This window comes from Trichomycterus rosablanca, chromosome 21 (genome assembly GCF_030014385.1).
Source record: "Trichomycterus rosablanca isolate fTriRos1 chromosome 21, fTriRos1.hap1, whole genome shotgun sequence".
Classification (NCBI taxonomy): Eukaryota; Metazoa; Chordata; class Actinopteri; order Siluriformes; family Trichomycteridae; genus Trichomycterus; species Trichomycterus rosablanca.
Window position 1 is genome coordinate 14,240,584 of NC_086008.1, and position 17,124 is coordinate 14,257,707.

General features: G+C 41.4%; 1 protein-coding gene across 1 annotated transcript in view; it reads left to right on the forward strand.

Annotated features, from left to right (window-relative positions):
* Positions 1 to 1,493: 1,493 nt before the first annotated feature.
* arl15a (ADP-ribosylation factor-like 15a) overlaps positions 1,494 to 17,124 on the forward strand; it is an 81,564-nt gene continuing 65,933 nt past the window's right edge. Inside the window, exons 1-3 of the mRNA XM_063018325.1 lie at positions 1,494 to 1,592; positions 6,137 to 6,281; positions 9,865 to 9,924. Of these exons, the coding sequence (XP_062874395.1) occupies positions 1,494 to 1,592; positions 6,137 to 6,281; positions 9,865 to 9,924 (304 nt within the window). The remainder of the gene's footprint in view (positions 1,593 to 6,136; positions 6,282 to 9,864; positions 9,925 to 17,124) is intronic.

Sequence of the window (17,124 nt, forward strand, 5' to 3'; positions counted from 1 at the left end):
GGTCTTCCACTCAAGATATACTCGCGTCTCTGGCTCCATGGACGACGAGCCCGGTCTACTTTTCAGACAACTGTGTTGCCAAGGCCAGGACAGAACCCCTTCCTAGCGCATAACAAACGGTGCCACATCTGCCTCTGAGCAAAACACACAGGCACATGTGGAATAAGTGCCACAAGATATTTAGAATCTGAGCTATTTTTATATTTTATTGGCTCTTGTACGTTTTAAATTTATTAAATGACGTTTTATTCCAGATCAGTGTTTATAAAGTTAAATAAAACAGGGTCTAAAATAAAAATAAGTAGTAAAAACAAGTTTGGAATTCGAAAAATAGAAAAAGACAGGAGAAAATTAAAAGAGAAAAAATTTAAAAATTGCTTTTATTTAAAACCCCAAATCAGAAAAAGTTGGGATGGTACAGAAAATGCAAATAAAATAAAAATGCAGTGTTCCTTACATTTATTTTGACTTTTATTTTACTGCCACTCAACAACAGCTGATATAACCACATGGGTGAGGTATTACTTTGGTAAACCTTTGTCAAGCACTACAATACAGAGTTACATGCACAAATACCACTTAAAATAAACTGTGCAAAAAAGAAGCCTTATGTTAACCATGTCCAGAAGTGGTGTCAACCTCTCTGGGCTCGGAGGCATCTAGGATGGACCATCACACAGTGGAAACTGTGTATCGTGGTCAGATGAATCAGCATTCCAGGTCTTTTTTGGTGACGAAAAGGAGCATCCAGACTGTTACCAGGAACAAGTCCAAAAGCCAGGGTGTGTTATAGTATGGGGGTGTGTCAGTGCCCTTGGCAAAGGTCATTTACACTTCTGTGATGGCAGCATTAATGCAGAAAAGTACATTGAGATCTTAGAGCAACATGTGCTGCCTTCAAGACGTCATCTTTTCCAGGGACGTCCGTGCATTTTTCAACAAGACGATGCAAAACCACATGCTGCACACATTACAAAGGCAAGGCTGCGGAAGAATAGGGTACGGGTACTGGACCGGCCTGCCCCCAATAGAGAATGTGTGGAGAATTTTGAAACGACGACTCTGTACTGTTGCACATCTTAAGACGTGTTTGCAGGAAGAATGGGACAAAATAAAAGCTGAAACACTAAATCACTTGGTCTCCTCAGTGCCAAAATGTCTTTTAAGTGTGGTGAAAAGGAATGGCAACATTACAAAGTGGTAAATGCTTTACTGTCCCAACTTTTTTTGGAATGTGTTGCAGGCCTGAAATGCAGGAATGGACGTTTATTAATAAATTAAATAAAATTGAGTAGATAACACATGAAATATTTCAGGTTCATCCTGTCTGCAATCAAATAAAGGTCAATGCAAGAAACAGAAACTCTGTGAACCTACAGCCACGCTATGTAGGTCAGGACACCAAAATGTCACCAAATGTTTTCCTATTAACAATAATGACTTGTTTAGTCAGCCCTACATTATTGAGATATCAGGAATACAATGATATAAACATGGGCGTTGGAACACAACCGTCCAGGCTCAGACGACTCCCCAGCGACAGGTCAGATATTTGTGGGGGGCGTCACCGCTTCCTCAGCTCCGTGTCCACGGTCTCAGAGGGCAAAGGAGTGAAACGTGAGCCGTGTTTGTCTGCGCTGTGCCTCTATCTCATGTTTATTAGCTCTAAAAATAAGACAGCGTCCTCTAAAATAGATCTACTGGACAGACAGTTCAGCAGAATGAGCGGTTCCCCAGCTGATGCATGTCTGCAGGACAACACCCCCCCCCCCCACACACACACACACACACACCCCACCCCAAACACACACAGATGTATGCTCTCTGATATCAGAGGAACAGGCGTCTCGCTTACAACACACCCGGTTTTCCGGTTTTCTGACCGCTGCTGACCACTATAGACTCCGAAATCAGCGCACATTGAATGTCAAATACATGGCAACCCATGTGCCATAACCACTCGAATTCAGACTTCGGCTGCTCGACAGTCTGTGGTCGCCGTTGTTGATGAAATGGCATGTATCTACAATAAAAAAAAATGTCCACGGATAAAAAAAAAAAATCAGGGTTGCCACTCCCTCTAGGAGTGGGTATTTCATATATAAATGAGCTGAGAAATGACTTGAGAATAGCAGCTGAAATCACTAGAAAATGGTATAAACAGAAACCCAATGCTATCCAAATACATGGCAACCCATGAGACAATTAAAAACAATTGTCCAGAGATAAAAGGAACTCAGGGTTGCCACTACTGCGATTTCTAAAGTGACACAACTCTCAGCTGGCATCTCTCTCTTAAGTGCCAAAAACATGGCAACCCATGCGCAGTAACCACTTGAATTCAGACTTCAGCTGCTCAACAGTCTGTGTTCGCCTTTGCTGATGAAATGGCATTTATCTACAACAAAAAAAAATGTCCAGAGATAAAAGGAATTTAGGGTTGCCACTACTGCGATTCAGAAATGACATAACACTCAGCTGCCAACTCTCGTTTAGATGTCAAATACATGGCAACCATGCTCACTAACCACTGGAATTCAGACTTCAGCTTCTTAACAGTCCGTGTTCGCCATTGTTGATGAAATGGTATTTCTTAAAACATCTACAATAAAAAGTCCACAGAGAAAAAAAAACTCAGGGTTGCCACTCCCTCTAGAAGTGGGTATTTTATATAAAAAAAAAACTGAACGTCCAATAATAAATGAGCTGAGAAATGACTTGAGGATAGCGGCTGAAATCACTAAAAATGGTATAAATGCTATTGCCAGTGCTATCCAAATACATGGCAACCCATGCACACTAACCACTTGAATTTAAACTTCGGCTGCTCGACAGTCTGTGGTCGCCGTTGTTGATGAAATGGCATTTATCTACAATAAAAAAAAATGTCCACAGATAAAAGGAACTCGGGGTTGCCACTACTGCGATTCCTAAAAGGACACAACTCTCAGCTGGCATCTCCCTCTTAAATGTCAAATACATGGCAACCCATGCGCAGTAACCACTTGAATTCAGACTTCAACGGTCTGTGGACGCCGTTGTTAATGAAGTGGCATTTCTTAGGACATGAAAGTTTTATCTACAATAAAAAATGGTCACAGTTAAAAGGAACTCAGGGTTGCCACTCCCTCTAGAAGTGGGTATTTTATATAAAAAACACCAAAAGCTGAATGTGCAATGATAAATGACTAAAGGATAGCAGCAAACAACCGTCCTTTACCACACGGTCCCGTCTGTGTGGTCGGCGAGAACGTCGGCGTTCCGCTTTCAAAGAAGTCCGTCGCGACCCGCCGGTCAAAGGGTCAGAGTTCCAAGACCTGGCTTTAGTGTCCGCTGTAAATTTATCATCTCCTTTTGTGCACTGTAAGGCGAAGGGAATCCCGCGAGGGTTCGAGCAGGGGCGAATTGGAACGGTAGCGTCCCGGGCTGACGAGACCTCCTGGTACTCCCGGTACTCACAGAACCAGATGTCCAGGTCACCGTGTGACAAAGGGGAAACATGTGGGGGCCGACTGATTGATTGAGCCTGTGAAAGTGATTAGGGCTTTTTTTTTTTTAGGGTGAAGGGTCTTGATGCTTTGTTGTCTTAAGGGCGTCTTTATAACTGGCTGAGATTTTTCTATATTTGTGACATTTTTTTCACCTTGGATGACATTTTTTGACCTGATTGACACTGCATGCTGTAAATACTTCTGAACATAGGCTGACGCATCAACCGCATTACAGGACCCAAGAATCATGCCATAATAAAAATAATCCCTCTCTACTGGCCTCCAATTGAGACCTCAAATATCCATCTCTCTTAAAAGTCAAACACATGGCAACCCATGCATACTAAATTCTTGAATGAAGAACTCAGATGCTCAGATATCCATATCTCTCTTAAATGTCCAACACATGGCAACCCATGCATACTAACCTCTTGAATTAAGACCTCAGATGCTCAAATATCCATATCTCTCTTAAATGTGAAACATTTGCCAACCCACGCATACTAACCTTTTGAACGAAGACTTCAGATGCTCAAATATCCATCTCTCTCTTAAATGTCCAACACATGGCAACGCAGATGCTCAAAAATCCATCTCTCTCTTAAATGTCCAACACATGGCAACCCATGTATACCATCGGCCTACCGATGCTCAAATATTCATTACTCTCTTAAATGTAAAACATTTGGCAACCCATGCATACTAAACGCTTGAATGGACACTTCAGATTCGCAAACATCCATCTCTTCTAACTGTCCAACACTTGGCAACCCATGAATACTAACCTCTTAAATTAAGACCTCAGATGCTCAAATAGCCATCTCTCTCTTAAATGTCCAACACATGGCAACCCATGCATACTAACCACTTGAATAAAGACTTCAAATGCTCGACAGTCCCTGGTCGCCATGGTCTGATTCTCCACTTCATGATGAGGCAGGCCAGTCAGGCATACGCACTCTCTAAAATTCAAGTCGATGGTACCTTCGAACATGTGCAAGTCTCTTCTCCTTTGGGTGCTGATGCAGCCCAATACCATGACATGTTGGCTTTTGTATCTTTTGATAATAACAGTCCGGATGGTCCAGAGAACCCAAAAGCAAGCTAGAATGTAGACTCTTCTGAGCACAGATTATGTCCCCGGTTGCATATGTTGATGCAGCAGCGAACTGTGTTAAGTGACAACAGTTTTACGAAGTACTCCCAAACCCACGTATGCATTTTGAAAAGGCTATTTCCGATGTTAAATACGTCTTTTTGCCTTGACACGACTTCCTAAACAGATAATTACTAAGGCTAACAATTTAGCTTATGAGTAGGGCTGTCGCGCTAACCGCAATTTTGAAATATCGCGGTATAGACCAGCCAACCGCAGGGCATGCCAAGCAACCGCATCACCGCGATATTCACGTTTTTTCTTTCTTCTCTTTTTTATTTTTATTTTTTTTTATTTTATTTTGCAGGGTCCATCTTGTTTTATACGCTTACAATCGGGCGTAATAAATGTTAAATAAATTCATAATGAAAATGAGCTAGGAGCGACATTTTCCCGCAACCTGTTCGCATGCGTTGCTGCTGAGTTTCAGGCTTTGTGTTTTAAAATGTAAACAATCGCAACAGGAATTATAGGCAAGTTTATTAATGATTAAATTGAGTTCACACTCAATAAAATACTTGTAATTTAGACTATATTCAAACAGCCTCGGCGTACTAAAACACTTAATGACGGTTAATATGGCATTGCAGCCTGCAAATATTCTCTTGCTGGCTTGCTGGAATGATTTAAATGTATTTTTTCGTTGAATAAAAATTTATTGAAACGAATAATAACTTAAAATGTAGTATATATTGTTATGTTAATTATATCTACTAAATAGATGGTTAATAGTGGCGCGATAACCAGGTTAGATTTGCTTTGATCTGTAAAGTCGCATGCAGGATCAGTACACGTGTGTATTAGTGTAACACCGGGAACATCACTACCCCACTCAGATCCTCTCTAAACCACATCAGGTGAACATGTTGGTTTTTCTAGCGCGCATGATAACGCAGGTTTAAGGTCTTACAGACTTTATTCTTTATTCTATGTTTTTTTTACCATATTTTGATTAGATGTGCGTTTAAAAAATTGAACCTAAACTCTTTTTTTTTCGTTTCACAGTGTATATCTAGCCTAGGCTAGAAGCTAAATTTAAACCTTTTTTTAATAGAGAAAAGACGCGCATCCCTGCTCTGTTCTGTATTTAACATTAAACACGCATTTCATTGGTCTTAAAGCCGTCTCATCTTCGTCATTATAAAGCAATAATATACCGAATCATAGCCTAACAATAAAGCTTGTTTATATAGCTCTAAAATCCAGATCAATTAAGTAATTTTCAACAAAAAAAAATAAAAATAAAAAATGGCGATATCACCGCATACCGCGATATTGAGACAGGTTGAATATCGCAAGGGGAAATTCTTTCACCGCGACAGCCCTACTTATTAGTAAACTAGCCTGGTTAGCATGAGTTAGCAAGTTAACACATTACAATGAGGCTTTTAGTAACTTAAACGGAAAGGCTTAAACGGTAATTGCTTAGCATCACGGCTAATTGGTTTTAACCTGAGCGTTAGTCCCGTTTGTTTTATTTCCTCTCTAGTGTTGCCAAAAACTGTGCTGCAAGGGTCCCCCTACTCCTAGACCGGAGTTCGACGTGGTCTGCATCGGACTTAGCGGCGCCGGCAAGAGCAGTCTGATTTCCGGCCTCTGCAACGAAGGAACCGAAGGCATCGTACCCACCCAAGGTAAACGTCTGGATCGCTTCGTCTGCTCAACTTCATTTCATTTATTAATAAACATCCATTCGTGCATTTCAGACCTGCAACACATTCCAAAAAAAGTTGGCACGGGGGCAATTTAGGGCTAGTAATGAGGTGAAAAAACGTCAACAGGTGATTGTAATCATGATTTGGTACAAAAGCAGCATCCAGGAAAGGCTGAGTCTCTGATGAGCAAAGATCTCCAGATGATCTCAAGAAAGATTGGAAGGGATTTGCCTGTTTCTCTTTCTACAGTGCTTAATATCATTAAACTATTCAAGGAATCTGGAGGAATTTCAGTGTGTAAAGGCCAAGGGTGCAAGCTTATTAAGCTGAACGCCCGTGATCTTCCATCCCTCAGACGGCACTGCATCAAAAACCGCCACTCAACAATAGCTGATATAATCACATGGGTGAGGGATTACTCTGGCAAACCTTTATTAAGCTCTACAATACAGAGTTACAGACTTGTCTCGGACTCTAGCCTAAAGACTCGTGACTTGATCTGGACTCTAGCCTAAAGACTCGTGACATGACTTGGACTCTAGCCTAAAGACTCGTGACATGACTCGGGCTCTAGCCTGAAGACTCGTGACTTAATCTGGACTCTAGCCTAAAGACTCATGACTTGACTCGGACTCTAGCCTAAAGACTCGTGACATGATCTGGACTCTAGCCTAAAGACTCGTGACTTGATCTAGACTCTAGCCTAAAGACTCGTGACTTGATCTGGACTCTAGCCTAAAGACTCGTGACTTGACTCGGACTCTAGCCTAAAGACTCGTGACTTAATCTGGACTCTAGCCTAAAGACTCATGACTTGACTCGGACTCTAGCCTAAAGACTCGCGACATGATCTGGACTCTAGCCTAAAGACTCGTGACTTGATCTGGACTCTAGCCTAAAGACTCGTGACTTGACTCGGACTCTAGCCTAAAGACTCGTGACTTGATCTGGACTCTAGCCTAAAGACTCGTGACTTGACTCGGACTCTAGCCTAATGACTTGTGACTTGACTCGGACTCGTACTTTGTGACTTGTGAACATCTCTGTACTACACACCTTTGCCCCTGACAGACCTAGGATTCTGAGATTTTTAAGCCGCTACGATATAAAAACTCTTCGACGCGTCACGTTCCCATCACTGAGCTTTGTAATTCAAACCAAACTTCGCAATCCTTGGCCGCTTTATTTTGATCCAGCGCCCCGAGCATTCTCAACAAGATTATGAAGCACCCCATGGGTGCGGTAAATAGAGCCAGTTCTTCTGTAACATTCAGCCCCTTTCTTAAAAACATATTCCTAGCTGTCCAAAAGTCCAAATGGAACACATCATGCATTTCTCCCAGAGGATTAAGTACTGGGGTAGTAAGCGCCGCCAAGCTGCCTGTGATGTGCTTTTAAGCAAAGCTCCAAACGCCAATATGCAAATCTAAGCTGTCATGATTTACCTTAGTATCAACTTGGCAGAAGTGGGGCTTGATCCAGTGACCTTCTGATTACTAGTCCGGTACCTTAACCTCTGAGCTAGCGCTATATCCATTCAGCCAATGCAAATCCAAATCCAAATCATTTGCCAACAGTCCCGAGCTCTCGATGGCTGGGGTTTGATTCTAGCCTGTGTGCAGTTTGCCATGTTCTCCATCTTGTGTCCATCTTGGTCAGGGTCTAGAACACGTTTCCACTGTCTTCCGGACCATCCGAGATGATCCCGAGCCCAGAAACCATACAACTGATTTGTACAATTGACTTTCTCTTGGTGTATTAGAATTTCAGGTTTCATTCTATGATGCAGCGGTGGACCGTGTTAAGTAACAACGGATTTCTGAAGTACTCCCGAGTCCATGCAGCTATGTTCATAGTCTGAGGGTCTGAAAATCACACGCCTTCAACAGCGGTTTCCAGCCTTAGCCAATACAGCTTTTCAGAATGTTTTCCCAATATTACGTACGGTAGATGGTGGTCCATCCTGGTCAGGGTCTACAGAACACATTACCACTGTCTTCCAGACCATCTGAGATGATCCCGAGCCCAGAAAACATACAACTGATTTGTACAATTGACTTTCTCTTTGTGTATTAGAATTTCAGGTTGCATTTTCTGATGCAGTGGTGGACCGTGTTAAGTAACAATGGATTTCTGAAGTACTCCAGAGCCCATGTAGCTATATTCAGAACAGTAGCTTGACATTTTCTCATGCATCATAGTCCAAGGGTTCAAAAATCATTAACTTTCAACAGTGGTTTCCAGCCTTGCCCAATACAGCTAAGACTTTTCCTGAATGTTTTCACAATATTATGTACGGTAAGATGGTGGTCCATCCTGGTCAGGGTCTACAGAACACATTACCACTGTCTTCCAGACCATCTGAGATGATCCCGAGCCCAGAAAACATACAACTGATGTATAGCTTTTTCTGTGTGTATTAGAATTTCAGGTTGCATTTTCTAATGCAGCGGTGGTCCGTGTTAAGTAACAATGGTTTTCCAAAGTATAACGTCCGTTCGTGTAATTATTCTCTCATTCTAACAAACTGATTCATCCTGGTCAGGGTCCAGTTCTACATGGAAACGCTCATTTATTACTCCACGTACTTACTCGCTCACTCCTCGTATTCTAAACGAGTGTGTATTTTGCTCTGCCCGTGGCTTTGTAATCACTGTGACCCTGACCAGGATGAAGCAGTTCATGAAAATGAAAAAAATGAATACCAAGTGTTGGTAGGTGAAGTTCCAGCAACCCGGGTCTAATCCTTCATTCCTAGTTGGTGGCAAGCTGTAGCCTAGTGGTACTTAAGGTACTAGACTAGTAATCAGAAGGTTGCTGGTTCAAGCCCCACCACCACCAGTTTGCTGCTGTTGAGCCCTTCGATCGCTCAGACTGTATAGTGTTGGATAAAAGCGTAAAGGCGTAAGTGAGTTACCACCTCTCAAAAACATGCCAGTAGGTGGAATGGCTATGTGTAACATGGAGAAAAAATTATGTTATGCCCTGAAATGGACTGGTGTACCCTAGCCTTGTGCCAAGTGCTTCTGGAATCAGCAGTGGGACATACCATGCTTTGTGGCAAACACTATATGGTCAAAAGTATTAGGACACCTAGCCATGAGCTTGCTGGACATCCCGTGGACATCCCGTTTCAACAACAAATCATATTAAAATAAAGTGACCTCTATGTGGTCTTTGCAGGTAGAAAAGGCTTCTTACAAGACTGTGGGAATTTGTGTCCATTCAACACAGTCAAAAGAGCATTTGTATCCTGCTTTAGTGAAAAAGTCATCATGTGCTTCGAGGTTGATAAAACCTGCCTGATAATCTGTTTTTAGCCGAAGTAGCAAGTCTTTGGGTTGCCATAATCAGAACCAAATGTTCGCCCTCCCCGTCTGGGCACGTACTCTTTTAAAACGGACATGTGGGAACCGGTATGACTAAATAAGTAAATCTTTGCTTTCGTGTTTGATCTACGACAATGTGATTGTGCTTTTCTTAATCTAATCATTAAAAAGAAAGACGATTAAGCGGTTCGGGGAAGAACCTAAATGTTCTTTTTATTTTTATTTATTTGTAGGTTTTCGCATCAAGGCGGTACCTTTCCCGAATGCGGTGCTGAATGTGAAGGAACTTGGAGGTAACGTGTTGCAAATGTGTTGCTAATTTTACTCTATCGCCATGCCATTTATATCATGATAATAATAAATCGCTGTTCCTGCCTCACGTCCAGACGTCTCCTCAAGCCCCTTATTACGTATGTACTATTTACAACCAATACGTTCAAAGTAGGTGTGATGTGAATGCGCTGATGCTACAGTATTTGCAAACTCTTAAAAGGTAGGTATAAGTTTTCTAGAACAGTAGTTCTTAACCAGGGGGCCTTGCTACCACTAACAACTTGCTACAATCAACTCTCTAAAACTAACGACTAACTCTTCATTTCTAACGCTCCATGACGCTGTACGACTAACTCTCCACAGTTAACTCTCTACAACGAACGCTCTACGACTAACGCTCTACAAGTAACTCTCTACGACTAATGCTCTACGACTCATGCTCTACAACTCTCTCTCTACGACTAATGCTCTACAAGTAACTCTCTACGACTAATGCTCTACAAGTAACTCTCTACGACTAACTCTCAACGAGTAACTCTCTACGACTCTCTCTCTACGACTCATGCTCTACGACTCATGCTCTACGACTCATGCTCTACGACTCTCTCTACGACTAATGCTCTACAACTAACGCTCTTCGACTACCGCTCTATGACCACCGTTCTACAACTCACGCTCCACGACTAATGCTTTTCAACGCATGCTCTACGTCTCATGCTCTACGACTAAAGCGCTTCAACTCACGCTCTACGACTAAAGCTCTTCAACTCGCGCTCTACGACTAAAGTTCTTCAACTCATGCTCTACGACTAAAGCTCTTCAACTCATGCTCTATAACTCCCCACAATTAATGCTCTACGATTAACACTGTACGACTAACTCCCTACGACTAATGCTCTACGACTATAGCTCTTCAACTCATGCTCTACGACTAACTCTCTACGACTAACTCTCTACGACTAAAGCACTTCAACTCATGCTCTATAACTCCCCACAATTAATGCTCTACGATTAACACTGTACGACTAACTACCTACGACTAATGCTCTTCAACGCATGCTCTACGTCTCACGCTCTACAACTAAAGCTCTTCAACTCATGCTCTACGACTAAAGCTCTTTAACTCATGCTCTATAACTCCCCCCAATTAATGCTCTACGATTAACACTGTACGACTAACTCCCTACGACTAATGCTCTACGACTAAAGCTCTTTAACTCATGCTCTACGACTAACTCCCCACAATTAATGCTCTACAGTTAACGCTGTATGAGTAACTCTGTACGATGAATGCTCTATGAGTAACTCTCTACGACTAACGTTCTACTAGTAACTCTATATGAGTAACTCTTTACGACAAGCTCTTTATAAGTAACTCTCAACGAGTAACTCTCTACGACTAATGCTCCACGAGTAATTCTATACGAGTAACTCTCTATGACTAATTCTCTACGAATAACTCCCTAGGACTAACTCTATATGACTAACTCTATATGACTAACTCCCTACAACTAACTCTCTACGATTAGCTCTATACGACTGACTCCATATCACTAACTCTCTACAACTAACACTCTATGACTAACTCCAGGCAACAAACTCCCAACGACAATGACTAGCAACCCTCACACTGAATAGGGGAACATGGGTAACTTATACACTTATACACAAGCTAATAATTACATAAAAAGGAACAGGTGATCATCATGAAGGTGAGGGCAAATCAAGAGGCAGGGGCGGAGACAAGGGAGGCATGGAACATAGACAATAACCAAAAGTCTATGTAACGTCCACAAATTACTTTTATTGCCTCTGTCCCGAAAAATTTGGGAAGTGTTCCAAACGTGTTCATTAATTAGTAATTAACATACAGAGCAGCTTGTTTGTTGCTGTTTTGAGCTAATTCTGACTGATTATTTAATTAAAATAATGGAAAATAATGGGAATTAATCCACATACACTTAAAAACAAGGCACGAGGGGTCACTGATACAATGATGAACTTTGAACAACCATGTAAATTATACACTGTGGCTTCTAAAATCACTAGACCTCAATTTGGACTGGCCCGCTACCATCAAAACTCTATTTGTGTGTGACGTTTAAAAAAAAAAAACCTGGTGGCCCGTCCCTCCAGTCAGTTGTAGTATTGATGCCAAAGCTAAATAAAGCTGTTCTGGCAGCTCGCGTGGGCTAAGTTTACTAAGACGTTTTAGATGTAAACAGGGGTGCAGTTGGGTTCACTAATTCAGTCACACCGAGGGTAATTTAGGTCATTTTGAGCACCCAGTTAGGTTGAGGCGCATATATATACAGTGTATCACAAAAGTGAGTACACCCCTCACATTTCTGCAAATATTTTATTATATCTTTTCATGGGAAAACACTATAGAAATAAAACTTGGATATAACTTAGAGTAGTCAGTGTACAGCTTGTATAGCAGTGTAGATTTACTGTCTTCTGAAACTAACTCAACACACAGCCATTAATGTCTAAATAGCTGGCAACATAAGTGAGTACACCCTAGGGTTGGGCGATATTGCCGATTTTCATACCGTCATACCGTCTTCAGGAAATACCGCGGTATACGGTATTACCGCGGCGGGGGGGATTGAGGGGGGGGGGGGGGGGGGGGGTTGTGTCGCGGACAAACTGTACAGTGTACACACTTGAGTGTAATTACAATATTTCAATGTTTTATTATAAAAAGATTTAACAATCTGAACGTCAAACATTGCTTATCTTATCTGATCTATAATAAATACGCATAAGTATAAATGCATGTGTATCAATTACACTTTAACACAAACATTAACACAACATTTTGCCATTGTAATCTCTCTCTGCCCACACAAAACAGAATAATAGCAGCTACACACTTCAATATATTTCAAAAGTTAACTGCTTAGTTTATAGTTACAGATATTTCTTAAAAGTGTATGAACGTGTACGATTAGTTATGCCTGTAATCCAGAATTAAGTTCTATACCGTAACAAAAAATATGAATGTAAATGTTCATGCGATGCGATGACGGTGTGTAAAGTAATGTTAAAATAATTCAAAGTCCAAACATTTGAGTGGTTATCGAGAACGCTACTTTACATGTCACACAAGCTCAGTGCAAAACTCGAGCACAGAAACGGTACAAATCCGCTCTATTCCCTACACACTCGCTCCCTACGCCCTATAGTGCGCTTAACTTTCTTAAAGGGCCAGACTATATATTTTATAATTCACATTACATGACAGGTGAGACGTTCTTTTTTCTTAATATAGCGCTTTTATTTAGGAAAAAATAGTTCTTACATAGGCAGGAAAATCTATGGCAGACAAGAGTCAGAACAGCGGATTGGGCGTAACGTTATTATTACTGTTTGCTCCTTTTTCTCAACACTTGTGCTCGATTTACACTGAAGATATATTTAGTAAATAAGTACATGTCCGCGCATGCACGCGCTTGTGTTCATTTCCGGTTGAACTGATAAAAAATGTTGATTATGAAAAATTAAAAGACGAGCCGTTTTTCAGTTTCTGCTTGTTAGCTCACAGCTAACGCTAGCCAGTGTGGCTCTTCACTCGTCTCTCTGTGTTATCACCAGTAAGCACCCCACAGCCAATCAGCGAGCTCCAACCGCCTACCCCTCCCACCCCTCCCTCACTGTGGATGCGCGCATGTCCTAAAGTCTCAGTTTTCAAGGTAAACCTGAAGCAGAAATTTGGCGCTTCACATTTAAGAAAAACCGTCACCATTTTTGAATACCGCGGTATACGGTAATATCGTCATACCGCCCAACCCTAGTACACCCCACAGTGAACATGTCCAAATTGTGCCCAAATGTGTCGTTGTCCCTCCCTGGTGTCATGTGTCAAGGTCCCAGGTGTAAATGGGGAGCAGGGCTGTTAAATTTGGTGTTTTGGGTACAATTCTCTCATACTGGCCACTGGATATTCAACATGGCACCTCATGGCAAAGAACTCTCTGAGGATGTGAGAAATAGAATTGTTGCTCTCCACAAAGATGGCCTGGGCTATAAGAAGATTGCTAACACCCTGAAACTGAGCTACAGCATGGTGGCCAAGGTCATACAGCGGTTTTCCAGGACAGGTTCCACTCGGAACAGGCTTCGCCAGGGTCGATCAAAGAAGTTTAGTCCACGTGTTCGGCGTCATATCCAGAGGTTGGCTTTAAAAAATAGACACATGAGTGCTGCAAGCATTGCTGCAGAGGTTGAAGACGTGGGAGGTCAGCCTGTCAGTGCTCAGACCATACGCCGCACACTGCATCAACTCGGTCTGCACGGTCGTCATCCCAGAAGGAAGCTGACGCACAAGAAAGCCCGCAAACAGTTTGCTGAAAACAAGCAGTCCAAGAACATGGATTACTGGAATGCCCTGTGGTCTGACGAGACCAAGATAAACTTGTTTGGCTCAGATGGTGTCCAGCATGTGTGGCAGCGCCCTGGTGAGAAGTACCAAGACAACTGGATCTTGCCTACAGTCAAGCATGGTGGTGGTAGCATCATGGTCTTAGGCTGCATGAGTGTTGCTGGCACTGGGGAGCTGCAGTTCATTGAGGGAAACATGAATTCCAACATGTACTGTGACATTCTGCAACAGAGCATGATCCCCTCCCTTCGAAAACTGGGCCTCATGGCAGTTTTCCAACAGGATAACGACCACAAACACAACCTCCAAGATGACAACTGCCTTGCTGAGGAAGCTGAAGGTAAAGGTGATGGACTAAACCCAATTGAGCACCTGTGGCGCATCCTCAAGTGGAAGGTGGAAGAGTTCAAGGTGTCTAACATCCACCAGCTCCGTGATGTCATCATGGAGGAGTGGAAGAGGATTCCAGTAGCAACCTGTGCAGCTCTGGTGAATTCCATGCCCAGGAGGGTTAAGGCAGTGCTGGATAATAATGGTGGTCACACAAAATATTGACACTTTGGGCACAATTTGGACATGTTCACTGTGGGGTGTACTCACTTATGTTGCCAGCTATTTAGACATTAATGGCTGTGTGTTGAGTTATCTTCAGAAGACAGTAAATCTACACTGCTATACAAGTTGTACACTGACTACTCTAAGTTATATCCAAGTTTTATTTCTATAGTGTTGTCCCATGAAAAGATATAATAAAATATTTGCAGAAATGTGAGGGGTGTACTCACTTTTGTGATACACTGTATATATACTGTATATATATATATATATATATATATATATATATATATATATAGATATATAGATATAGATATAGATATAGATACATATAGATATACAGATATAGAAGTGGAGGGATGTGGAGATCGGTGCATGACTCTCCATGTGCAAGACTGGCCTCACTCACGAATCCACTGAAAGGTAAATATAAAGGAAGAAAATGCGAAGACAGGGCAAGGTGGAAACCCAAGAGGAGGCAAGGGGAACACGACAGCCCCCACACTGCCCTCTTAAGTAAAGTACAAACACTTAAAACCATTATTACTTTCATTACTTCCCACCTCTCCAAACCGCCAGCGCTACCGTGGTCCCGGATTTCATGTTTGTGTTCTTTTGATTAAACGTTTCCAGCTGAGAATGCGCCCGAGTCAAGAAATCCTGAAGAAAGATACTTCTTTGAAGGGTCACAGAGCTGGACGTGAAACAGAAAGACAGAAAGAGAAAATCCCCAGCCCCAAAAAAGAAGAATGTTAGCGTCGGGTGCCGAGGGCGGGTGATTTATGTGTTCTGTGGGATGCGGGGGCCAGAACAGGTGCACTGTGTATCCTGACTGGAGGCCCGACTAAGCACAACAGGAACATCAGCTCCTCTAGAACAAAAACAACACAGAATGAGGACTCCGGACCACCAAAGGGGAGGCCTGACCAAATTTGGTCAGTGAGAGAAATATACGTTGAATATGTAGGTGAGGTCAAAGACCCCCCTGAATGTTTTTATACAGCCCGCTGCCTCAAGGAGTCTCCGCGATAAGGCTGAATTATTGCCTGGAGTCTGTTACTGTTGCTCAGGCTGAGAAAATAAACTCGACTATCGTTTGTCTGTCAACTTAAACACACAATATAATAAAATTAGCTTCATTAGGGGGTTGAGTTGTCTTAAAACTGCGTACATTTGTAATAAGTTCATAATAAGTTTAGATTCTTTAAACAACTAAGCCTATAAAAAAAAAAAAAAAAAAAAAAAAAAAAAAAAAAAAAAAAAAAAAATTATATATATATATACATATATATATATATATATATATATATATATATATATATATATATATATATATATATATATATATAATAAAAAATATAATAATAAAAAATCATTAAAAATAATAAAATAAAATAATAATAATAATAATAAATAATAAAATAAAATTAATAAAAAATAAATTAAAATAAAACAGAAAATAAATAATTAAATAAACAAATTGTAGCCTAGTGGTAAAGGTACTGGACTAGTAATCAGAAGGTCACTGGTTCAAACCCCACTCTTGCCAGGTTGCTGCTGTTGGGCCCTTGAGCAAGGGCCTTAACCCTCAATTGCTTAGACTGGATACTGTCACAGTACTCGCTTTGAATAAAAAAAAAGTGTCTGCTTAATGCCAAAAATGTAAATGTAAATGATAAACACAAAATGAACTTGTACACAAACACCCCCTCGTGGAGGCTTTACATTACGTTACATCTTGTAAACCACACTGGGAACAGATTGTCACCATTTTCATTAAAATAATTAAGTATATTTCGTTTTGTGTTTTGTTTTGATGCATTATTTGTGTTGCCATGATTAATTCAGCAAGTCAATGCCAACTCACATTCTGCTGCCAGAATATATTGAGGCTTCGTAGACACAATGTGTGTTTGCTTGACTGGCATCTATCTCCTCTCCTATTAAAAATGTACAGCAAATTATGAAGACATGATTGAGACAACGGCGACCCGAGACTAATCAGAAGCTGAATGTTTGTATGCAACAAGAACGAGCAAAAATTAGTGTCCACAATTCTCAAGCCATTAAATGGCTGGATGGATAAAGGTAAATCATAAAAATGTTACATTTCATATCAGATTGATTTGTAGCAATGGGCAGAAATCCAACCCATGCCATGACAGATGCCAACAGCTGGATTGTTTTAGCAGAGAAAATGGGAAAACAAAACGTACTTTGGTCCTTCGACCCCTAACAAAAGCTGTTGCAACGGCTGACCCTCCATAAGGTGCCTTAG